Below are 24,109 nucleotides of genomic sequence, written 5' to 3' on the forward strand. Positions count from 1 at the left end.
CGTGAACATCTCCCCGGTTTCACTATGCCGGGAACCGAAAAGCTGATTATTGGAATCCGTCAAGACTAATAAAGGGCGGGAAAAACCCAACACAAGAACATGAACGGCGATGATGGTTGGGCGTATCTGGGTTGAAAAAAAGAACCAAACGTTTTCACGGACGGTCATTTGCATTATCTCTGCATCCGCCCATTCCCTCAATCTCCGTCTGGGATGCTCCCACGTTCCGGGTCCGCACGCAACAGCCCTGCATAGCGGCCGCCGACAAGCATCACGGTAACTGCGCCGAAGCGATCTGTATTTATGGGCCGCGCGAGATTAGATATAGTGCTTGGCCATTGTCTAACAATCAGGCAAGCAAACAAACAAAAAAAAATAATAATAAAACAGGGATTTCGAGTAGAGAACCGAGAGGGTCGAAAGCCACGATACCGCAGCAAGCCGTTGTCCTCCCCCATTTTAAGTCTTGGCCTACATCGACCACATTTCCCACATTCCGGTTACTCGGCTGGGATATGATAAAAAGAATGCAAGTACCTACCTACGCAGTATGTACTCTGTATTGTGAGACAAGTTACTGTTGTCGTGGGACTCGTGATCTATGTGGTCCATCGGAGAGAGATCGAAGGATGGAATTTCTATTATGGCTCAAATGTACATACATCAATATCCCTCGACGTTCATCTTCCCCGGGGTGGATTAATCGGCAATCTCCCCACATGGGAAGAACACGCCACCAGCGTTCCCAATCCATGTTCGTCGACGACGGTTCACTAACGTCGGCCGAATCCAATTGTCCAATTATGGAGTAGGGAAGAGGTAAGTAGGCAGTTAGAAGTTGCCGGTATGGCGTACTCCCGGCAGGCTATACTGAATGTAAATGTACGGCATCACGAGTCGTGGAGGTTTGGGGGGATGGATAGTACAGTAAACCTTGGCCATAACGATTGCCAAAAAACACCACTCTTATATCGCTATAGTAAATTATCGTTGTGGTAGATTTCCTAAAACAGTAAGATATGCTACGCATTGACATAAAATGAGAGGTCTAGCCGAAAAGGTATAGGGTAGGGTTAATATAAAAGCTAAAATAGGTTAAAATATTACTAAAAGTAGTAATTTATAGAGCTATTAATCCCTTAAAATACCCTTACCATAACGATTTAGGTGGTAACTTTTTTAAGAATAACGATATTTCGTTATGGTAAAAATATCGTTATTTTACATATAAATTCGCACCGTTTCCTACAAAATATCGCTATATAAAATTATCGCTATGCACTATAATCGCTATGGCCAAGGTTTACTGTAAAAGCTCGGCTTCGACTGGTCAACGATCAAGGTTCCCCCAGACGCCTTTACTAAAATAGACGCATGGACGTGCGTCGAACGATTGTAAGTTTCATGAACACCGTCTGGCACCGTCCGGCGCCTTGCTATGTAGATATGTCTACATACAGTACCTCATAACTCATACATGCATACACAACTATTCCCAACGATGGAAGCTGCCGTCGTCGATATCGGCACTTCCACCCACCCAAGGCGCGCATGGCCAAGGGAATGTGGCACGGAAGCCGCATGATGGTAGGCATAGCGACACATGGGGAAAGTTGCCCAATGGAGCTAAGAGGGCCGTGTTGCCAGTTAGGTAGCGGCCGATTGCCGAACCCGCGGGACGCATCCACGACAAGATCGGCTCCGCACTCACTCGAAACACGGACGTTGCCTCTTTCGACAATCAGGGCTCCCGTGGGAGATTCGAGGGGTCGAGAAGACTGTAGCAATAAGCCGTGGGCGGACGCGTCTCCTTGGTTGCCTACTGGACCAATGAACCAATTCATAACCAAATTCCTACCATGCGTTATGTAGGTAGGTAAGTAGGTATGTACAGAGTAGATATGTACAATATGTACAATAGCTAATCCGTACGTGTGACTTTTGCATCCCCCGGTGGATTCCCCTTCTTCTCTCTGCTCGTTGCCGTCACCCTGATTCGTCGTACCCTGCCGCTACGCTCCTACAGGGTGTGGAGTGCCCCGTGGGCGGGGGTCCAGAATCCGTCCTCTGTTTCTTGAAGTAGCATCCCATGCCGTCCGTGTAACGCATTACAAGTTTAATACACTAGACTAGCACGCAACGCAAGCATCGTTCAAGATATCTCGACGGAGGGGGTTGTCGTCCCCCATCCTGATCACCATGTAGGTACTGTTTATCGGGTGGCGGGACGACCTTCGCAAAGAAGAGAAGACGCCCGAGACGAGAGAGAGAATGGGAGTTTTTGGAGAAAAAGACTACACTAGAACAAGGTCGTTGACCCTGACTTTCTTTCTCTCGAAGCCAAGAGAAACAAATACCACCGCGGCACTTCGAATCATTCACCCCCGCACCGGCATGACCTTTTCTATTTTCTTCGAGGGCAAAAGAAAAATAAAGATTATTATTTCTTACACATACCGTTGGGGAAGAAGAAGTGAAGAAACGCCTCAAAATGTGGACAGTAGGCCACCGACCAATTGGCGCTGTACGCAACCGAGCTAGAGACGCTCTCGCAATTGCATGCGTTGACGTGATACCAAGGCAAGGCCGTTCGCGAGACGACATATGGTCTCGGAGATGGGAGTGGTACAGACCAAGACAAGGCATGCAGTGAAACGAACGAGCTTGTCTTGTATCACCATCTCAACGACCAACGATCTAACGACATGCGATATTCCTGCCCTCTCTATCTACCCGTTCCTTCTCTTGCTCTCCTCTCTCTACTCCTCACTCCTAATTCCTCAGCCCAGCCCAGCCCGAGAAGGAGACCCTTTCCGGGTTGTAACGGCCTAGTGAACCTGACCTAGGCCTAGGCTACGAAGAAGAAAATGCACTATTCTGTACTTACAGACTACAGGTTCTGCTTGTAGCGGGTGAGAAATAAAATTGAAAGACCCGCAACCTAGCTGCAGCTACGGGGGGTTTAGAAGGGCAAAACCAAAAGTGGTAGAGGCTTGAATGACAAGAGAGAGAGAGAGAGACAGAGACAGAGATAGGTAATACAGCATCCTTATTTTTTCTCTCTACCCACCACCTACAACGTACATACATCCACTAGCTCGGCTAGGTACTTTTTGCGTCCGTTGCGGCTGAGGAAGCGCACGTGTGCCAGGATTCCGCCCGGGGGGTTAGGATGATCGTTAGGTGGGCAGGCGGCGCAGGCATGCCACGAGGTTGTTCTCTAACATTCGAGATACAGGGTCGTGGAGGGTATGGATGTATGGTCGATAAACTCCGATTCGGATGACCAGAAACGTGGCCTGAGAGATTAAGACCAGACAGAAAATACCTAGGTAAAGAAAGAAAAAAAGAAAAGAAAAGAAAAAGAAAAAAAGTCCTTTGCAGTCGGTCTTCTACGGATCCGTGTGTAAAGCGGTTCGTTCGCACAGGAATCCTTCCCGCCTATCAAACAGAACATTCGCAACGCAACACACAGCATATAAGAGTGGGTTTACTCGATGGAAAAATGAAAAAAGACTCACCGCCGTTGAAGATAGATCATGTAGGTATTTTACCTTGCCCTGAATTTTTGTGCATTTTTATGGATGGGAGATTATTTTCCCCTGTATCGAAATGTCTCACTCTGCAGTCTGTTGAGTGTCGGTGATAACACCTCACCTACACCTACATACCAGTACCCATAGATGCATGTACATGTAAGAAACGAACCCCCCAATAAACCGGTCGATTCGTCGAATTGGCAGGTTTCCAGATCGGTTAAGGTTGGGTAGATATGAAAGCGTGGCGCCGCGGTTCTCTTCGCTTACTTCCGCCCCTGACCGCATGGTGTCATGTAATCGGTCACCTATTGGGAGGAGTGTATAACCTACCGTAAGTGGCTTGGTCATTGTTACAAGACAAGCAGGACAATCAGGACAAGAGTCTTAGAACTGGGGTTGTGTTCTCCGAGGAAGAACTTAGAAGAGAGATAATAGGTAACTAATATTCATAATAATAACCTATCATAATAATCATGACAACAACAAAAAAGCCTCCCCAGCTTCGAACGGGGGCGGAACTGTTGTCATGCATACATACTAGGTACATACTATGCGTAGGTACATACCTACCTACATGTAAATGCAGTTCGGGATCCCTAGTAAAGCAGTCCCTGACGAGAAGCCCAATGGTCGGCGCTCCCCTTGCAGCGCAACCGAATGAATTACTAGCAAATAAACCGTTATCAGGCCGGGGTTCATCCTGGGGATCGCAGCCGAGATCCAAGTTTTAAAAGGCGAGTGTGGCAGCATCGTACAATACAGTACAGTACAATATCTCCCCTATATGTACCGTTGTATGGGGGTGTATGGGGTGTATGCGCGGCGTACAGCACCGCTGTCATTGCAGGCGGACTGCCCTGAGCTGCCCTGAACTGCCCTGGACGAAGGTGGACGAGGGTGGACGGTAAACCGCTGATCTTCCTGCCTGTCATCTGCGATCTTCCCAATCTTCCCATCCCAATCTTTCCACCGTCCCATACAGATAGATACTAGATGTACATCCTTCCAGACTGAGGTCCCAACCATCCAGCCTGCCAGCCTGCCAGCCCATCTTGTCCAGGGTCAGGGTCCAGTTTTACGTCGTCCTGATCGACAGCGCAAAAGGAGTTATTTATATCTCATTCTCCACTTTCGACCCTTCTTCTCCTCCGTCGGGACGGAGCCGAATCAGGCCTTTCTTTTCTGGTGCGCGCCCTCTCTCCTCTTTCGAACAACCATCGTCGGCCTGTCGAGTTCCCGAACGGCGTGTCGCCACGGGGTTGTGAATTTCTTCATATCCTCCCGCAATAGCTGTTTCGGCAGGTGTTGTAAACACGTCTACATGCGACGACGGCTTCCGAGGTCTTACGCAAGCCATACATACCTATCTACCTATCTATTACTGGATATAGGTAGTGGCCACCGCTAAGATAATATAGCCCGGAGCTGGAGCTCTTTATCGCGTGCTCTAGGACGTTAACCGTTAGCACGAGTTCGCCCGCCCCCGATACTCGTCAGCGGCGCTCGCCGACCATAGTGCCGTAAAGAAATAATTGATTTTTCTTTTTTCAATTTTGAACAGTGTTGAGTGACAAGCCAAAGTGCGAATTCTATTTGCGGTCAAGAGATGAGAGATTAGCAAGTCGCTGAGTAATTGACAATACACATCACATCCATACAATCCATGGATGTACCTCCTAACTAAAGCTATGCGCTACCGATGAAGATGGATTTTGATTGAATTTTTCGATGACTGATTCTTTGCCTTTTCTTCGGTGAACTTGGGATCGTGAAAAAACCAGAGGGTAAACATTGCTACGTTCTAACAAGCAGCCAACAGACAACCTCACAACCTACCCATCCAGAATCTGCGCAAAAGAGTCACCATCCAGTAAAAGTCCCATCCCATCCAACCCACACTCACCCCAAAATGTGCAAATCCCCCCTCCACAACTTCCTCGCCTCGCTGCCCAAAGCCGAGCACCACATACACCTCGAAGGGTCTCTCGAGCCCGAGCTCCTCTTCTCGCTGGCCGCCAAAAACAACATCACTCTCCCCGTCAGCACCGACGCATCCTTCGCCTCCCCCGCGTCCCTGCGCAAGCGGTACTCCGCGTTCGCGAACCTCGACGACTTCCTCGCGTACTACTACATCGGGATGTCGGTGCTGCTGCACGCCGCGGACTTCGAGGCCCTCGCGTACGCGTACTTCGCCAAAGCCGCGGCCCAGAACGTCAGGCATGCCGAGGTGTTTTTCGATGCGCAGGCACATACGAGGCGCGGCGTTGCGCTGGAGACGGTTGTGGACAGTTTTAAGAAGGCGCAGGTTAGAGCAGAAAAAGATTTCGGAGTTAGCTCAGAGCTGATTATGTGTCTGCTGCGCCATCTGCCTCTGTCGAGTGCCTTGGACACGTTTGGGTTGGCGAGGGGGAAGGGGTATTTTAGGGATGGGACGCTGAGGGGTATGGGTATGGATTCGTCTGAGGTGCCGTTTCCGCCGCCGATGTGGACGGAGTTGTATGAGGCTGCGAGGGAGGAGGGGATCCGGACGACGTGTCATGCGGGGGAGGAGGGCCCGCCGGGTTATGTTTCCCAGGCGTTGGATTTGTTGGGGGTGCAGAGGATTGATCATGGTGTTCGTGCTCTGGTGGATGGGGACGATGCGCTGGTTGCGCGTCTTGCTGCTTCGAAGACTTTGTTGACGATGTGTCCTCTGTCGAATGTTAAGCTGAATTGCATTTCGTCGATGAGTGAGTTTCCGCTGAGGAGGCTGCTGGATGCTGGGGTTAGGTTTAGTATTAATAGTGATGATCCGGCTTACTTTGGGGGGTATATATTGGAGAACTACTGTGCCCTTCAGGAAACCTTTGGGTTGAGTATTAGGGATTGGGAGATGATTGCGAAGGGAGCCATAATGGGTAGTTGGTGCACCGAAGAGAGAATAGCCAAGTTGTTGGTTGAAGTAGAAGATGTCGTCGAGGAATGGGCGAGGCAATTCGAGGAGCAATAATGATTACCTACCTACTTTCTAAGTAGGCTCTTGGCTCATTCTGCTCATTCTTCAAATCCAAGATCTATCCATGATAACCCAGTGAACTGTTTACAGCGTAGTTTGTGCTCACTCATCCGGGTCAGTACCTGATATCCCATTGCCCCTGACAGGTCGTACGTGTAACTTCCAAAGCCATGGCTGTCTTGCACGACCCCGATCCTCCTGTCTTAGACTTTCCATCAAACAGACAGAGCCTCGACCGTTTCTGTAACTCAAAGTTTAGCTCAGGTTACTCATATTCCACTGCCACGAAGCTGTTCCGTCACACAAGTTCCATCCTCTCTAATCCATCATAACCAATTATAATCCGGCCCAGGGATAATAATAGTCTCAACGTGACCTCGACCTCTTCCGGCGGAGCTTCGATGTTTGCGCGAACTTTGACAAAGGCTGGGCATGTAGCACATGTATCAAACCTGTGTAGCGATCAAGACACCGGGAAGGGAAGTAATCCATACCACCGATCATGGTTCCTGCGTGGGTTCGTATGGACATTTAGGTAGATATACCGGAACGTTCCCAACTAACGCAAACATAATAATATTTGGGCGATGAGAGGTACCTGAGTAACCAGGTAGATGGCTGCTAGTAACAGCAGGAAACGGTATTCAAGGCTCACGTATGGCAATTCGTCCTGTGGGAGGTAGTATTTAGCTGGATAATACCAACAATAAATTCAGCGCTAATGATTGTATCAGACTGCTATGAACTCTTTTTGGCTTGAAACTGGTTGGTGATGAATATAGATATTTTGAACGTCTCTTTCTGAAAATATGTACAAAAGTATTGTACATATTTCGTCGAGTAGGTGGGAAGTGGAAGATTTCGATATTATTTTGGCCTCTAGTGGAATAGGTACTGGGTACGTAAAGGATCACACATACGAATTGATCTATCCAACTGTACGACTCACATCCATGATGGGATCATAGCCGATAGAATGTTTAGATGCTCTTGGTCAATCCAACATTGATAGATATTTTTCACGGGGAGCTTATCATATTTATGCTGCCTTAAAATAACCCCAGGCACCAGGAAGGCAAAGTGAGACAACACACAATTTCGAACACCGCCAATTTAGAGCATTAAAATGACGTCAGAGGCCATTACACGATACATGATTTAGCGTGCTAGGAACAAAAACATTCCTTAATGACAATCAATTAATGGTTGTGAACCCATGTTCTCGTGAACTTAGGAATTCACTTAAACCTTTAATGAATTTTATGTTCATTTTTTTCTTACAAAATCGTGAGCTTCCATTTTCAATCTTCACCCCCTAATGTGATGACAACGGCGATTGGACGATGCTACGGTAGCTATTTGGTACACTAATTGGTACGCTAATTGTTGGTGGTAGTGGACCATTCAGGAGGTTGTCGTGGCAACAGGTGTCAACAATCACTAAAAGCGACACTCTCAGACCCGCATCCCTTTCAATTTCACCCAACCAAATCGTCAAATTCAATATATGGACCTGCAGGTCAATATATTGTCACCGCAACACAAATCACTCCCAAAACAAACTTGGGCGTTCAGACGTCTAACTGCCTAACCGTCCCGAACGGTCACAATTCATAACATTCAATCACTAGTCACATTCACCTTGCTCTTTTCTCCTCCTCGAATCTCTCAGTCGAATCCCAATTGCGATTTCGAGATATTCGCCCCCCAATATTGACTGCTTATTCTAATGGACGGAGCTACTCAATCGCACACAAAGGAGCCACTCGACACAACCGATAAGACAAACATCGAACAGGATACATCACAGACGACAGATACCTCTGATTTCAGTTACGAGTCGACTCCTGATAGCACGGAGGAGGAAGAGGAAGAAGAAGAAGAAGAAGAAGAGGCAAACATGACATCCGCCAGTCAAACGGAGTCGGAAGTCCGTCCGAGCATAGAAATCGATAATAACGACAGTGTGGACGGTCAAGAAGACGTTGAAGGTTCTGATGACGGATCAGAGCTAGGCGATAGGACGAATACTGATATCGACAACACCGATCCCTCATACGAGGACCTCGATTACACCGAATCCCAAACACCTCAAGTCGACGATGGTGGTGATAGTAGCTCTCACCACGACGCAGACGAGGACGTGTTCAGCGACAAGAGCCCCCGAAGCTCATTAGGATCCTACGACGGTGTGCCCGAGTCGGGCAAGGCACATAGGGATTCGGACAATATGACAACGGTGCGAAGATCACCTCGAATCTCGGACATTTCCCAATACGAGCGGGAGTACGAAAAGGAGGAATTCGTCCCCACTATTAGAGGAACACCTCGTCCCCCCTTCCGAACTCCTTCAGATGTCCGCGCAATGCAGATGTCTTCTCCACCGCCTTCGGTTCTCGGCTCGCCCCGATCTACCAAGAGGCACTTCCCTACAGTATCTCGCTTAGGGACACCTAGTGCTTCAGCACACTACTCTCCGAAGAGGATGTCCACACCGCAGCGGTTTAAGGGCCGCAAGGAAGCTCCTCTCGTCTTACTTCACGTCACCCTGTTACCTCTTCGATGGGTCTGGGGTGACTTGTTGAATAATCTAGAGGTGGACGAGATGAGCGACCAAGCGAAGTCGCTACGTGAGTCCTGGCGGATCCTGCAAGATCGCGTCGGTGACACCGTCATCGAACGCGGTATCCTGCTCGGCCACCCCCAAAACGACTACGAGGTTCTCGAGGAGCGCTTGCTCGAAGCACTCGAGCTGCCTCTCCGTCGACGAGCGCGGATCCTCGAATGCGGCCACTATCTCGGCCCGTCTAACGAGCACACGATCGACGACGACGAGAGCGAGGACGAGTGGAGTTCCGCTCGATCTCGTGCTGGAGATGTAGATAAACGCCACTGGTGCGGCACTTGTAAGAACGAGATCCGCTACGACTCGCTCGGCGCAGGCAAGATCTTCCGTGTTAAGGTGTACGCTAGTAACGGCCTGATGCGAGCCGGAGCCTGGGCGGCGTGCTGGAAGGAGATGGAGCGTGTAGACGTTGAGATAGAGCCGATTGTCGAGCCTGCCGTGCAGGAAGAGCTAGTCCGCCTCGCTGCCGTCTTGCAGGAGCGAGAACTAGCACATCAAGAGGAAGCGGATATCGCGAAGGAGGTCGCACATCAGTTAGAAGAGCAGCACCAGAAGGAACGAGCCGACGCGATGAGTTCGCGGTTCAGTGCTTCCTCACCGCATTCAGAACGTGCTGAGTCGCGTATGTCGGCGGCGGACGAACGCCACCGACGGGACGAAGAACGACTTCGTGAGATCTACGGCCACGGATCCCCTCCGCTATCTCCACGCGGAGATACATCAAGAGAACCCCCGCAACCAGACCACTTCGCTCCCCCATCCCCCACCCCATCCTTACGATCTCGCTCGCACGAGCGTCGCAGCGACCACAGAGCACCCAACCACCATCAACACCGCCACCCCCAACAACGGCAAGGCTTCCAAAACGCCTCACTACCAGAGCTGATCCTGCAATCCATCAAAGTCCTCATGCAAGACCGGAAGAACGTGATAATCTTCACCCTCAGCGTCCTCGTGCTGATCTTCGCTCTACGCAACCCATCCGGTCCCGCGGAGCCTATCTACGAGCCAGTCATCCACCGGATGCGAGATATGCCGACCCCGCGCCGCGTGCAGGTCGTTGATACGACGTATGTGCCGACGGTGGAGGTCAAGGCTCCTACTGTTGTTGAGTCGGTGTGCGTGCAGGAGTCTGCTGCGGTTGCGGAGGGGCAGGCTACGGTGGTTGAGTCGATTTTGGCTTCTGTGGCGGGGTATGCGGAGCCGTCTGCTGCGGTTGAGGGAGATGTGTCTGGTGTTAAGGCTGTTGAGTCGGAGACGAAGGAGCTGGAGGTTGAATCTGCTGTGCCTGCGCAAGAGACGACTGAGGCGGTGTCTTCTCATGATACGATTCAATCTGAATCCGTAGCGGAGTCTCAAGAGTCTGCTGAGGCAACCTCGTCCTCGGACAGCCCAGCCATCGAGTCAGAAACTTCTTCCGCGTGTTCTCAGCCCGAAGAAGCATCCTCGGCCGCACTCCCAGAATCCTCCCCCAGCACGGAGACCACCCCAGAACTGCCCTCCGAGCCGGAAGCAGCGCAAGAAAACAACAGCGACGCCGCCGCATCCAGCGTCTCAACAGTCTACGAGCCATGCCCCGTAGCATCCGAAGGCAAGCCGCGGGCCGTGACTCTGCAGTCCGAAGAAACGGAGACGGAAACAGTGACGGAGAAAAAGGTCGTGCGTGTATTCACCACTGTGACGGAGTCTAAGACGACGACGGTCAGGGTGTATGCCACTGATGCGGCGACGCAGCCTGCGCTGTTGGTTGCTATGGAGGATGGACCGTATGGGGAGGTGGAGTTTTCCACGTCTTCGCCAGGGTTAGAGGGGGGAGAGAAGAAGGTTGTTGATGTTGATGCCTTGCTTGAGGATGAGTTGTGAGGTACGTGAGACCTGACTACATGGCTAGGTCCTATGGATGTGAGCTAGGGGCTTGTGAATAGGGGTTTGCGATGGGATCGGGTACATATTGTATGTAATGGGACGGGATGGATGATGGATGATTCTTTCGCTCGTTTTTGATGATGCCTTTTTTTGAAATCATTGCTCTGCGGGGGTGGGCTGTTTGCGTGTGAAGATTGAGATAGATCGACGATACCAATACAGCATCAATGATTGTGAATGTGTATGTGTTTGAATGATGGGGGTGGTGTTTCTGTTTGTAGAGTCGTGGATATGATTACTTCAGAATGAAAGTTGGATGAGTTATGAATCGATGTTGTGATTTGTTTAGGAATGAGATGATGCTCGATACATTCCTGCCTCAGTGATACTAATATAGGTACCTAGTGCTTCAAAATAACATTACCCTTTCTGATGATGAGCACCTGGGCACTGTTGTAATAATCTGGAAGTGATATTGATTTAATTGGAATGTCTCTTCTACCTGTTTACCATTCTTACCTATTTCCAGCGACAACAACAACTACGATTCAGTCTTAGTGAACCAACCCAAGATCGATTCTCTTCTTCACTTCATGCCAATAAGCCACGCGTTTCGCCTCCCTAAACTTCTTACCCCACTTAATCATCAGCAAGTAAACGCTGCATATAGCCAACCCGACGAAGGCCACGTTGATAAAGCAATTCTGAGTCCCTAGATTAGTTAACCAAGGCGTAATACCGTAGCTAATGGCAAAACTCATGGTGTTGCGGATGAGGATACATGTAGTCAACGCGTCTCCTGAGATATCCCGGTACGTGTCGACCAAATATGAGACACTTAAAGTGATACCCATTGTGTTTGCAAAGGCGGTAGTTCCCATAGCGAATACCAGTCCAAACCAATGTACCTCATGAGCAGCACCGACTCCCCAAAGGATGAGCGAAGCGGGGATCGCCAACGTCGAAACGGTAAAGAGCCAAAGACGGTGCTCCGGTTCAGAAACACCATTATTTCTCCGAGCCAAGCGAATAACGAACCGATCCGAGAAAACCCCCGTAAAAGCCGATGCCGCAGCGACTCCTATAACGCAGGATACATAACTCAATCCGACAAGAGACGGGCGGAAGTTGTACGGAGGGCTCCCAAGGATAATCGAACTCGTCGCATTGAGAATGTTGAAGTAGATGAGATACGTCCCATAGCTAAACCCGGAATAGAACACCACCGGCCACGAAAGCAGCTTTAGTGATTGCCAAGCCCGATAATGCATCATAAACGGCCTCGGCTTATCCACCACCGACAACTTCTGCCAAAAGCTCTTCGTCGCCATCGACGGCCTCGGCTCCAACGACGCAACACGAGCCACCGCACCAGCCGTATCCTTCGCTTCCTCCTTTCCCTTGTCCTCCACATTCCCGGTCTCCGCCACAATCCCCACAGTCCTGCGATCATAATTCGTTTCCTCCATGAAGCAGAACAGGAAAACCCAGGTAGCCGCACAGAAAATCGCCTGGATGTAGAAAACCCAGCGATACCCGATGCCGTCATTAATGAACCCGCAGATAATCGGGGCGAAGAAATTACTCCCGGCAAGCGTGAACGCGTACCAGCCCATATACGTGGCGCGTTCGTGGGCGAAGAACAAGTCGGTGATGCTCGTCTCCGGCAGCGCTTCGATGGGCGCCGCGAAGAACCCCGTGAGCACCCTGTTCGCGATCCATTGGCTGTTGCCGCGCGCGTAGGGGCCCCAGACCGTGATGGCCATGAGTGCGATGAGCGAGATGAGGTACGTTAGTCTCTTGCCGTATTGTAGCGCGAAGGGCTGCCAGAAGAGCAGGCCCCAGCCTAGTAGGAGGAACATGTACCCCGTGCCGGCGTTGAGGTCGGCTTCTGTGACGGAGAGCGCGGTGGAGAGCGGGACGAGGACGGAGTAGACGACGGATAACGCCATGCCGTTGAACCAGGTGTACAGGAGGGCGCAGGCCAAGGCTAGGTACTTGCGTCTAGGGGTCCAGTTCAATGGATCGTCTGGGTCTGTGGATGGGGTCGGCACCAGCACGATGTCGTTATGGCCCCTAGCGTGTCGCGTGGCCATTGTGTGCTCCAGATCGACCAGGTGGACGGTTCCTGGGATCAGCGACTCGTCGATGTCGCCATGGTCTGTGGCTATCGACAACGCCATTTTGAATATTGACTCTTACGAATGAATGCGCCACAGCGTCAGCACTAGAAGAGTCGTCAAGTCGTCTTCGAGTAGAATCACCTAGCTACTAGGTAGGTACCTAATCCTCGAATCTCTTCGGAGGCTGACGAAATAGGGAAAGGAGTGTAGTCGAGTCATGTAAGACGGGTTTAAGTACTTCCCCTCATATGTGTTCCATACATGTCCAACCTTAGAATCTACTGACTAAGTCGCTAAGGTTGAGATATGGTTTAGTAGTCGTGGACTGGTAGATAAAATACCCGCACGTACTTCGTACGCCCGCTTTCTTTGTTACCGAGCACACCGGGAAACGTGGAACCCTCGATTGAATTGGTAGAGCTGGCGACCATTCATATCCCCGAACCGGACAAACGGTATTGGTGCGGTATGGCAGTTATCTAAATCCCTGCTCGATCTGCAGTGAGGCGCTGCCACTATCTCGTCGATATCTCCGGTTGGAAGATAAGCGCAACGCAATGCAGCATTACCAGGTGGTTTATAGGACATTCCCGACAGACTCGCTGATAAGACTTTGGATTTCTTTGGAGGGCCTGTTGAGTGCCTGGTAACTGGCATGATTACTGGGTTTGTATGACCAAAATGAACATCCAATAACCGCGACTAATGTAACCATATCCGTCAGGGGAAATGCTTGTTTAGTCGAAGCTTACAGCGTACACGTTGATACACCAAGATCAATTGATTACCCCTATCTCCGCATAGAAATAAAGGAACACGAAGCCACATAAAGCCACAAAACGCCTATCTACGAGGTACATAAATATTAAGATAATATTAGTAAAATCTATTCCGTGCCGTATTAAATTTTTATCTATAAAAAAGTAAATGTAATCGAAATAACCACCAGGTGACTGTTTTCAATCTAAATTCCCCTCTAAAATATCCTCGCACGTCCGATAACCAGAATTCCTCTGTTTGCAACTCGTGCAGAGGACAACAGTCTTCTCCGCCACCTCCTGCAGGAACCTTTTCATCACCGGAACGCTACCCGAATATGACCAGCTGTCGAGTAGCCCGTTATCCGGCCCGGACTGAACACCAGTTTCCGATTTCAAAAATGTAACTTGGTGTCGGTTATTATCCTTCGTCGAGCACTCCGGGGTATGATGACCGAGAGAGCTGACATGTATATCCTCCAAACTGATGGATTTCGAAACGTCCCGGAAGATGGAAGACCATGCATTCGGGCTCCGAGGGTTATTGTCAAGTTCGTCGTCACCTGGGACAACGGACACTCCCACCATGCACAAGCACAGTTTTCTAAGGGAACCGGTGAGGTGGAGTAGAACTTTGGAAAGCGACGACGCGGGTGCGGTCATATTTTCCAACTCCAGACTCTGAAGCATTTGAAACCTCTGAGCCTGTGCGAGATGGTCGAGGCTCGTGTTCAGGATGCCATGCACAGGCAAACCCTGAACCTTCTTTCCCATTGACAAGTCCACCAACTGAGCAAGCCAGCCTATTATCCCATCTCTCAGAAAACTAGCACCCTTCGATCCCACCCGAAGACGAACCAGGTTTGGCGTATGCTCGAGCAGCTTGAACAGGTAATGGGGTTGCCAGGGAAGGAACCCCAGGGAGCCGGTCGTGAAACTCCCAAGTGATACGTAAGTAAAGCTTACGGAGAGGTCGAGGGAGCGGAGCTCTTGCAACGAGTACCTAAGGGGTTCAGCGAGGGACCCCGGGACCGCGAAAGCTGAGCTGGATAGACCCATGTCCTTCTTTCGGATATCCACGGTGATGGCTTTCAGTCGTTTGCAGGTCCTCGCTACAGCCAACAGGGAAGCTGCGAAAATCATATCTGGGAACTGGTCTGCGCGTATTACAGCATGTTTGTCAGGAGTTCAGTGTCCGTGTTTGAGACAGGGGTAAGGTGTACCTTGTGAGAGAAGATGCGACTCGTGGGCAGCGAAGTCAACTCCCGTCTGCCGGAGAATTTGGACGGTACCGTAGCTTACGGCTAGCTCATTTGATCCAGGTCGACGGGAATCATTCGGGACATTCACATCTCTTATGATCAGTTCGACCATATTCGGCAATCGACGCAGAGCTTCGCCAAGCAATACTTGTAGCCGCCCACTGCTAACCAGCCAGTTTTGCTCCACCGCAAGCTCTTCCAGTTTTTCGCCTTCGACCTTCCCCCTAGCAGGTATATTGTTGCGAATCACATTATTCCGGTTTAGACTTCCGAAATATGAAAAAGCGGCACTGCTATATACTCGATCAAGTCCGATTGTGAGCGTCGATAGACATCTTGATAGATTCGGGTGTTTTGATATGTTGACGAGACATCCTAGGCTGTCTGTAGCGCGTCAATATTGTTAGTATCTCAGTGCACTGGAAATAGATGGGTTTTGAAGGGCGTAGAGGTGTCGTGATGAGTCTCGAGGTAAGTGAAGACTGTAAAGTCTCGCTCTCTCCATTACCGCGCACCGAGGAACCTAAATAGATATAGGGGACATACTACACGTAGTTAGCATATTTATAAAACAAGACACTTCTAGATGAACAATGTAAGGGGCCCGGGAATCCTTACCACTCAGTAACCATAAACCGTCTATTAGAAAAGAACTCTTCCGAAAAGGAGTCGAATAAGAAGATCTCGGCCCGACGACATGTCAAACGGAGGCTGAATAAATCGTCCGGGGGGAGATACGATGCCGTATGCACGAGCAGTTCGCAAGGAAGTCCCAAAAGCGGAGATATGTATGGTTTGGTCCCAACGTGCGTATAACTCATAGCCGTGGGAACCTCGGATCGTGCCGTGATGGCAGATCGCGCAGCTTCGATGTGATCAGCCATGCTCCGGACCGTCATGAACTTGGGTGTCGGGAACCGAGGGAGGAAAATATGCAGAATTTAAAGAGTTGGATTGAGAAGAATCTGGAATATTACAAATATGGGATGGCGAGAATGTGTACGGTTGATATTTCTCCCCTCCCTTTGCCTCCTCTCCCTATCATGATTCTGCCTTGAGTGTTGGTTTAAGCCAGACTCCTTTTCGCCCATCTGCACAACTTAAGAGGCCAGTTAAGGTACCAATTCTACATATTACGTGTGCTGTTGGTTCTACCTACCCGGAATCCCATTTAAAAGGTAGGCATATATGTAGGTCATCTTTGCTTTGCCGTCTCCGCCGATGGCCGTTTTATACATACCACATGTGCGTGCCAGGTAGGCATTGGACTATTTATGTGCCCAAAAGATATCCATAGCATGTGCGACCTCCATCCATGCTACATGGTCATTCCCCTTGGGGGCTAGTAAAGTTATTGCAGATTATTATATCGAAGAGCAAGTGTTGGCTGTAGTTAATATATTTATACCTCCATAGAAACGTAAATCAAGGTAGTGATGATACCACCTACGCAGATGAATCTGACCACTGGACTCCAAAAGATAACCTAGTTGCATTCACAGAGAATCCGTCTGAGAGAATCGTGGAGTGCATATTTCATGTATTTGGGGCCTTAGGTACTAGGTATTCAACGATGTTGGTTAGGCATATATACCTGCGTACCTACCGGTATTAAGTGATCATCCTCTCGTGTCTCGTGGCAGTTTGTTCGAAATGCCTCCTTTCATTAACGATGTACCGTCACATCTTTAGCCCATTCCCGTTTTAATTGCGAAGAAGGCCAACTTTATAGAGGAGAACTCCTCATTGGTCACCAGGGAATGCAGGTGAACCAACACTGACAACCGAAACGGGGCTGACAATGACAGGTCGGCCTACGAAACGACCCGAGGCAGCGGTTAACCCGAAACGAGCTCAACATCTCACTATTTACACCTATTCATATTCATTCTACTAAGTTGGGGAGCAGGGGAGTACGTAACTATCCTAAGGAGCCGGGCTGTTACTAGCAAAAGCGACTATATTCGACTTGACGTCACGACTGGCGCCTCCGCTTACCTATCCACATTATATCGGATATCGTCAAATGATCTTACAGCTCCCGATAGCCCCAGCTTACCGAAGTTACATACGAAGATCTCTTATTAGTTTACGGACCATGCATGTGCGTAACATACATGCTTACAGTATCCCAAGCCACCCCCCAAAATCCACCTACCAGACCCAGCAGACCTTCCAGACCTGCATACAGATTCCCGGGATATACCCTGGCGGACATGATAGAAGGAAAACTATGGCGCTGCTACGGAAAGTATGGGTTACAAGGCCTGCATGTTACCAAGCGCCTGGCTCTTCCAATTTCTGGACCATTCCGATTTTGAGATAGATCGGGTGGTAGATCGAACATGCATCTTTTACGATCTACGCTATCGCCAATTGCTGAGGCGCTAGATAGATCGCTATCTCATCACCATGTCTCTTGCCGCATCCTATGTCACTCATCATTACTTTACCTATCCTATTCCTATGTTTACCTACAACGATAATATACCTGGTAAATCAAGATGGCAGACGAACAGAAACCAACGCCGGAGAACATGACCATGTTACAAGGCTTCGAGTGGTACGTGCCCGCCGACCAAAAACACTGGACTCGACTGGAGAAACATGTCCCTCAACTCAAGGCTTGGGGCGTCGACAACATCTGGATCCCCCCAGCGTCAGTTATCTCCAGCCTCACCCCTCAACCACCGCACCAACCACACAACCTAATCATTTAAAGCATAGATGCAAAGCCTCGTCCAACCAAGGCAACGGCTACGACATCTACGACCTCTACGACCTAGGCGAGTTCGACCAGAAAGGCTCCGTGGCCACAAAATGGGGCACCAAAGCCTCTCTCCTGCAGCTCTGCCGCACGGCGCAAAAGCACGGGGTAGGGCTGTACTTCGACGCGGTGCTGAACCACAAATTCGCCGCGGACCGTAAAGAGAAATGTCTCGCCGTAGAAGTCGACCCGAACGACCGCAACAAGGAAACCAGCGACAAGTACGAGATCGAAGCCTGGGTCGGCTTCGACTTCCCGGGGCGGGGGGAAAGGTATAGCGGGATGAAGTACCATTGGTACCATTTCAGCGGGGTGGATTACAATGCGCGGAACGAGAAGACGGCGATCTATAAGATCATGGGGGATAAGTCGCAGGGGTGGGCTGAGGACGGCGACGTCGATGGCGAGAAGGGAAATTAGTACTTACCTACCCTTACCTGCCTACCTGCCTATCTACCTCACCGCTCTACCGCTCTCAGTTAGAGCGATCGCCCCAAAAGCTAATCTGTGTGTGCCACAGCGATTTCCTCATGGGCTCCGACCTCGACTACGCGCACCCGGAAGTCTCGTCCGACGTGCTCGCATGGGGGTCATGGCTCGCGGAACAGTTGCCCCTCTCAGGGATCCGGTTCGACGCGATAAAGCACTACAGCGAGGACTTCCTTCGGAAATTCATCACGACGCTCGACGAGAGGTACGGGGGCGGCTGGTTTTTCGTGGGGGAGTTCTGGAAGGATAGTCTGGACGACATGACGCGGTATCTGGAGCGCATGGGGCGCAAGTTCTCGCTGTTCGATGCGCCGCTGGTGTATAATTTCAGCCAGATCAGTAAGGCGTCCGGGGCGGATCTGAGGGGTGTTTTTGAGGATACGTTGGTTTCGGTTATGCCGGTGAATGCTGTGGTGAGTTGGATGGTTTCCTACCTACCCAAGTATCTGCTTGACACCTAGGCGTTATTTGGGGATGGGGGATAAAGGGGTTGCTAATGAGTATCCCAAGACCCTCGTCATGAACCACGATACGCAGCCCTACCAAGCCCTCGAGGCTCCTATCGAAGGATGGTTCAAACCACTAGCTTACACTCTCATCCTCCTCCGCGACACCGGATACCCCTGTCTCTGGTACGGCGACCTGTACGGTATAAAAGGAGAACACCCGTTCCCGCCCTCTTGCGGGGGTGCTTTACCCAAGCTAGCTCTAGCCCGAAAGCTATACTCCTACGGAAAACAAGCCGATTACTTCGACTATGCCACGTGTCTGGGGTGGGTGCGGTACGGCACGTGGGATAGAAGGTACGGCTGTGCCGTCGTGATGAGCAACGCGGGGCCTGGCGAGAAACGCATGCATGTCGGCGAGATGCACGCCGGAGAAGTGTGGACTGATGTTCTGGGCTGGAGCGATCGCGAAGTTACGATTGGCGATGATGGGTTTGGTGACTTTGTCTGCGGCCAGACGAGCGTTAGCGTGTTTGTGAACCGAGACGCTGATGGGAGAGAGAAGTTTGCTGAGAAATTGTAAGTTGATGGAACACTGACTTTCGGCGAAGCTAGCTAACTATTATAGTGATGATAATATTTACGAGGAATAGAACAGAATATAATAGATGGACGGGCGGGTGACTTTCCCTAGCTAATAAACGGAGTCTAGGAAAATTGGACTGGCTTTGGGTGTTCTGGTCTTCAGGGGTTCGGCTTAGAGTACATACATACCTACCTAGGTACGATGTTATCCTTTTATATCGACTAACGAGGCATGTTTCATGAATACCTACATATTATATGAAGCTGATAAACGAAGCCACGAGGTATTGGTAAAGGGGATCTCAGCAATTAAAACTTATCTTCATGAGAAATATTTAGTAACGATGTTTTATAATACATACACAAGCTTCATCGATTGTATATGGAATTTGGACTAGGTGCAATGGCTTGTTGCTAAGCTTCCTGATCGTAATATAATGCTAAGATAGGGGAAGGATTGCGCCATTCGACTTTGGGATGTATCTGTAGGTAATGTTGTAAGTTAATGTGCTATTACGCGGTGGTATTTGGTGTTACTTTGGACTTGCCTGTTGAATCAGCATTGCCGCAGTAAGGCAATGGTCTTATGCTACCTGTAAGTCAAGTAAAGGCCGGCATTACTAATAAATAAGAAGCAAGTAACAAGTTCACACACGCATCCCTTTATTCTATTTACCATCGCAAGACTCTGTGAAGGGTTGTTCGCAATATGAGAGCAAGAGCCGGGTTGGCCTTAGACTCTGCCCTCGTATATAGTATGTATAATAGTATCCTCTAGTTCTGTACGTGCCTTGATTGATCGATCTGCTTACAACTTAAAAAGCTCCATTTATTTCCTTCATGCTGATATACGCACTCTAGCTGCGGATGCAAGGTATATATAAGCAAGTTGTAAATCCCGTTGTGTGTACCCCTTAATGCGCGTTATCTATCCGAGTCCACCCTTCCGAAGCGTCCTTGAAGAGGAATAAAAAAGAGCAATTGTTTTTCAAGCCAGGTACAGGCTTTCCCCCGAATTCTGAGTTAGCTGCCAGGATCTGGATATGCCAACATGTTTCCATACGGTACGGCGGATGCGCATTCTTGACAGACGCGTTCTGTTGTGCAACGATTATGTTTGTCACAATGCCATTCCTGACTGGGTTTGCAGAGACGGCACTCTTGACAATGGTCCCAGAGGTCAGTGGGAAGCCAACCACCCCGACAAAAGCTATACCAGTGACCGTGGAAGTCATTCTGGTTACAATTGCCCAAAGCACCCCGTAATAGGTCGAACTCAAGGCGCTCACGTTCTTCACGGTTCTTCTTTCTCTTACCACCACGAGCTCTCTTCCAGCTATCCTCCCACTTCTTGAATGGCTCGGTATATTCCCGAATAGATGCCCATGACGTATCGTCGTAAAGCAGGATATCTATTATTAGGTCCATATCCAGTTCCTCCACATTCGGCTGATTACAAAGCCAAGTGGCAAAGCACGCATTGGCGCCGCACGGCTTAGGGAAAGCGGGTGGTGATCCGAAGAACTGCGTCAGATCCGTGAAGGGGTTCGCGCAGGCATCAGCGCATGAGCAGGTCGGATTACAACTTAGTCCTTGCTTGCTACACACACAGAACACGCAAGCTTTCTTATCCCCGCGCCCTGTCTTACACGAACACTTTTTAAATCGTTGGCTACCTCTGGACGATGTGTCGACTGGTGGCGTAGGGACAGATGGTATCGATGGTATCGACGTTTTAGATAGATCGGGGTTGGTGTATACCTACGGGTAGGGCGGATGTTAGCATTATATATTATACATTTTTATCTATTCACTTCTTGTATAACTTTGGAACTTGGAAATCTGTAGGTTGTTTGTAGATTCCTAGGCTCACCTCTGTAGAGTCGTCCGCCATTTCACCTAGCGCATCCTCGTCCTCGTCGTCCTCAGGTAAATCTTCGGGTGTGTGACCGTTCCCATTTTGATGTATAGGGGTCGGTAGTTGAGCAGGGCTATGTAAATGCGCTGGACTCGGTAGATGTGCTGGGCTGAAGTGTGAATTTAAAGCGGAAGGATCTGAATAGGAATTGGCATTGGTGTGATATGTCGGGGCATGCGCCGTAGGTTGAGTAGTATATGGCTCTCCATACTGCGACAGGGCATGCTGCGGATGTTGTGGTATTGTAGTCGTAGGAGGATTAGTACGTGGTTGTTGGTGTTGGTGCTGCTGCTGCTGTTGTTGATGTTGGTAGCTTGTGACATGGTGATTTGTCGGTACTGGAGAATACGTTCCACCTGTTCCCGGCTGCGGTGATTGACTTTGTAAGAGCGTCTGTGTCTGTGTTTGGGCTTGTGCTTCCGCAAAGTTACCATTGCGGATTCCGTTTACGCTTGCTTGCGTATAATGTGTAGGGTGAGAGGCCATGTGTCCATTAGGGGGCGCCTGTGAGTAATGTGCCGCGAAAGTGTTCGCCTGCTGTTGGGGGCTATAGGGACCAGCGCTGTAGGCCGCCGACGAGGTTTGGTACGTCCCGGGATATCCGCCAGTTGAATTGGTCACCGGACCTGGTGAATAAGGGTTATAGGCAACTGCCTGTCGAGCGGTAGGCTGGAGAGAGTATGCTCCATTCTCGTAACCTGTGGGTGAATATAAGCTGAGGTTTGGGTTGACTTGGTGATGTCGCAGAGCGGGAGCTGCGGTCTGCGGGGTGCCGTTGGCGGTTTCTCGCGACGTGTTAGATCGCTGTCGCTTGGCCGGTGGATACGACATTGCATCTTGCTTCACCCTCCTCCTATTTATTTTTTGCCTTTTTTCCCTCACACGCTGACACGGTCGCACCGGCGGAACTCAGGGACGGAAGGGAGGCGACACAATCCAGTCCGGGACCGGTCAGGGAAGAGTAGGTTAAGGGACGATGCGGCACAGAATTCGTATTCGTGAATCGTAATTCAAATCGGGGAAATGTTTATTCGAAATCGGGATGAATTAGTAAAGTTTGTTCGGTCAAAAAGAATGAGATTTTCAATTTGTTGTTTCGTCGGTAGCTGGAGGTTTACTAGTGTAAATGTTCAGTCAGGGTTCAGATCAGAAATTCTTTGACGTCTAGAACCTTGAACGGTCAAAATTCCGCGTCTCGATTGTGGCGCATGGGCTCGTCCAGGGGGGGACGCGTTAAAAGGGATTGTACGCTGTACGCTGTATTGTACGGTTCAATGTTTCGTATGTAAATATGTATTTTAGTACCAGCCTAACTTTTTACATAAAGCCTTTATCAAACGTCCTAAGCACCTAAGCAGTTAAGGAGTTAAGGAATTCTTACCAACTGTCCGTTAGCTACTAAAGTTTGCGTTAGCGTCTTATTACATAATCAATAAGGGGCTTTACTCCATGGATGTCAAGGATTCAATCGAGGCTTTTTTTGTGGCTGTTATCAATTATACTTCTCTTTTATTCCTTCAAGGTCGATTGCAGAGATCTGGTCAAATCTATTGTTCTTTTGTTCTTATCACCAAAACACTGTCTCAATTGGGGGCCATTCTTTCCGAATTTCTGACCATACCGAAATATCACCAAGTAGGAAATAAGCTTATGTACATACCACTTGCATTGCTTAACGTTACATCTTTCGTAAGATTCGCCAACCTGATTATTCAAGCCCGTACCATAAAACTTCACTTCACCCACTCCAGCACTCAACATGATCACCACGTGCCTGAAAATTTGATATATCACCAGTTCTCCCAGCCCTTACCTACTTTCATGTGGCAAAGTCAACTACCTCTTTTGTCATAAAGGAATACATATTATATTTACTTATACATACCTCAGCACATAATTGCATTACTGTTTACCGAGGTATGTACCTATTTCCACATGCAATTACGGTTGTCCGGAGACCCACTCGGATCCGATGGGTATGACAACACCGACAACTTCTCCGTCTCTTCTCTATTCCTTCCCCAAATAACAATATAGGATAAGTCATCCGATTTATATGCGCAGAGGCCTACAATAGGTGACCTATACTCATCATCACACATACTGGTATTGCTAGCATAACGGACATTGCGGACTATCACTTCTAGTATACAAACCGACCAACTATCATCGAACAAGGCATCGGCACTAGAAATATCTATCCGGTTCTAGAACCCGCGCTTGATCTGGACTATTTCGTTGACGGTGTTATCTCTGATCCAAGGACTAGACTCCCTTACCTGCTTCGAGCACTTCAAGTCTCCAGTCGAGTGAGGAGTTATTACTACTAGTCTCGTATGGAGACCAATAAGTCCACGCAACGACTCTAAAGAGCCGGCCACGTCTTGTGTGCATATCCTGGCGTGTTATCGACGACTCGAAACTTCTCATATGGAGACTTCAGACTTTAGATATGGCCTAGATTTTGATAGAATAAGGTCGAATTATTTACAAGATCGAGGCCACAATCCGACTATAAGCTCACGGTTGTACCTCCATAATGGATAATTCTGCTAAAAACTATTTTAGCATATCCATTGCTCACACCCCAGGGATTATACTAAATTTAGTGATTGAGAAAAAAGGTATAACCTCGTTTAAGCGCCACGTAGGGAAACATAGCTCTTATAATACCTAGTTCCAAGCCTGCAAACTCAGGCCTCACGACGAGCACGTGTTAACCGGTTGTATTCCGC

General features: G+C 49.3%; 6 protein-coding genes across 6 annotated transcripts; 3 read left to right on the plus strand and 3 right to left on the minus strand.

The window, feature by feature from the left end:
* Nucleotides 1–5,172: 5,172 nt before the first annotated feature.
* GGS22DRAFT_138060 (adenosine deaminase) lies at nucleotides 5,173–6,582 on the plus strand. The gene has a single exon (XM_047958647.1). It carries the CDS (start codon nucleotides 5,449–5,451, stop codon nucleotides 6,526–6,528), a length of 1,080 nt encoding a protein of 359 aa, XP_047818892.1. The 5' UTR covers nucleotides 5,173–5,448; the 3' UTR covers nucleotides 6,529–6,582.
* A 1,852-nt stretch (nucleotides 6,583–8,434) lies between these two features.
* GGS22DRAFT_162634 (uncharacterized protein) lies at nucleotides 8,435–11,023 on the plus strand (the record flags this gene model as incomplete). Its single annotated transcript, XM_047961248.1, has 3 exons — nucleotides 8,435–10,936; nucleotides 10,970–10,984; nucleotides 11,018–11,023. 3 exons carry the CDS (start codon nucleotides 8,435–8,437, stop codon nucleotides 11,021–11,023), a joined length of 2,523 nt encoding a protein of 840 aa, XP_047818893.1.
* Nucleotides 11,024–11,485: 462 nt separating this feature from the next.
* Nucleotides 11,486–13,625, minus strand: GGS22DRAFT_162635 (putative MFS transporter). The gene has a single exon (XM_047961249.1). It carries the CDS (start codon nucleotides 13,207–13,209, stop codon nucleotides 11,581–11,583), a length of 1,629 nt encoding a protein of 542 aa, XP_047818894.1. The 5' UTR covers nucleotides 13,210–13,625; the 3' UTR covers nucleotides 11,486–11,580.
* Nucleotides 13,626–14,108: 483 nt separating this feature from the next.
* Nucleotides 14,109–15,990, minus strand: GGS22DRAFT_179679 (uncharacterized protein; the record flags this gene model as incomplete). The annotated part of the gene is made up of 3 exons (XM_047963700.1): nucleotides 14,109–15,064; nucleotides 15,131–15,549; nucleotides 15,788–15,990. The coding sequence occupies 3 exons, from the start codon at nucleotides 15,988–15,990 to the stop codon at nucleotides 14,109–14,111; spliced, it is 1,578 nt and encodes a 525-aa protein (XP_047818895.1).
* A 1,540-nt stretch (nucleotides 15,991–17,530) lies between these two features.
* On the plus strand, nucleotides 17,531–19,831 carry GGS22DRAFT_162639 (glucan 1,4-alpha-maltohexaosidase). Its single transcript, XM_047961250.1, has 5 exons — nucleotides 17,531–17,828; nucleotides 17,897–18,355; nucleotides 18,457–18,838; nucleotides 18,936–19,450; nucleotides 19,500–19,831. The coding sequence occupies exons 1-5, from the start codon at nucleotides 17,674–17,676 to the stop codon at nucleotides 19,522–19,524; spliced, it is 1,536 nt and encodes a 511-aa protein (XP_047818896.1). The 5' UTR covers nucleotides 17,531–17,673; the 3' UTR covers nucleotides 19,525–19,831.
* Nucleotides 19,832–20,156: 325 nt separating this feature from the next.
* Nucleotides 20,157–22,607, minus strand: GGS22DRAFT_162645 (uncharacterized protein). The gene is made up of 3 exons (XM_047961251.1): nucleotides 22,546–22,607; nucleotides 21,330–22,491; nucleotides 20,157–21,217 (listed from the first exon to the last, which is right to left on the minus strand). The coding sequence occupies exons 2-3, from the start codon at nucleotides 22,203–22,205 to the stop codon at nucleotides 20,480–20,482; spliced, it is 1,614 nt and encodes a 537-aa protein (XP_047818897.1). The 5' UTR covers nucleotides 22,206–22,491; nucleotides 22,546–22,607; the 3' UTR covers nucleotides 20,157–20,479.
* Nucleotides 22,608–24,109: the final 1,502 nt, after the last annotated feature.

Source organism: Annulohypoxylon maeteangense (genome assembly GCF_022496945.1).
Source record: "Annulohypoxylon maeteangense strain CBS 123835 unplaced genomic scaffold GGS22scaffold_8, whole genome shotgun sequence".
In the NCBI taxonomy this organism is placed as follows: domain Eukaryota; kingdom Fungi; phylum Ascomycota; class Sordariomycetes; order Xylariales; family Hypoxylaceae; genus Annulohypoxylon; species Annulohypoxylon maeteangense.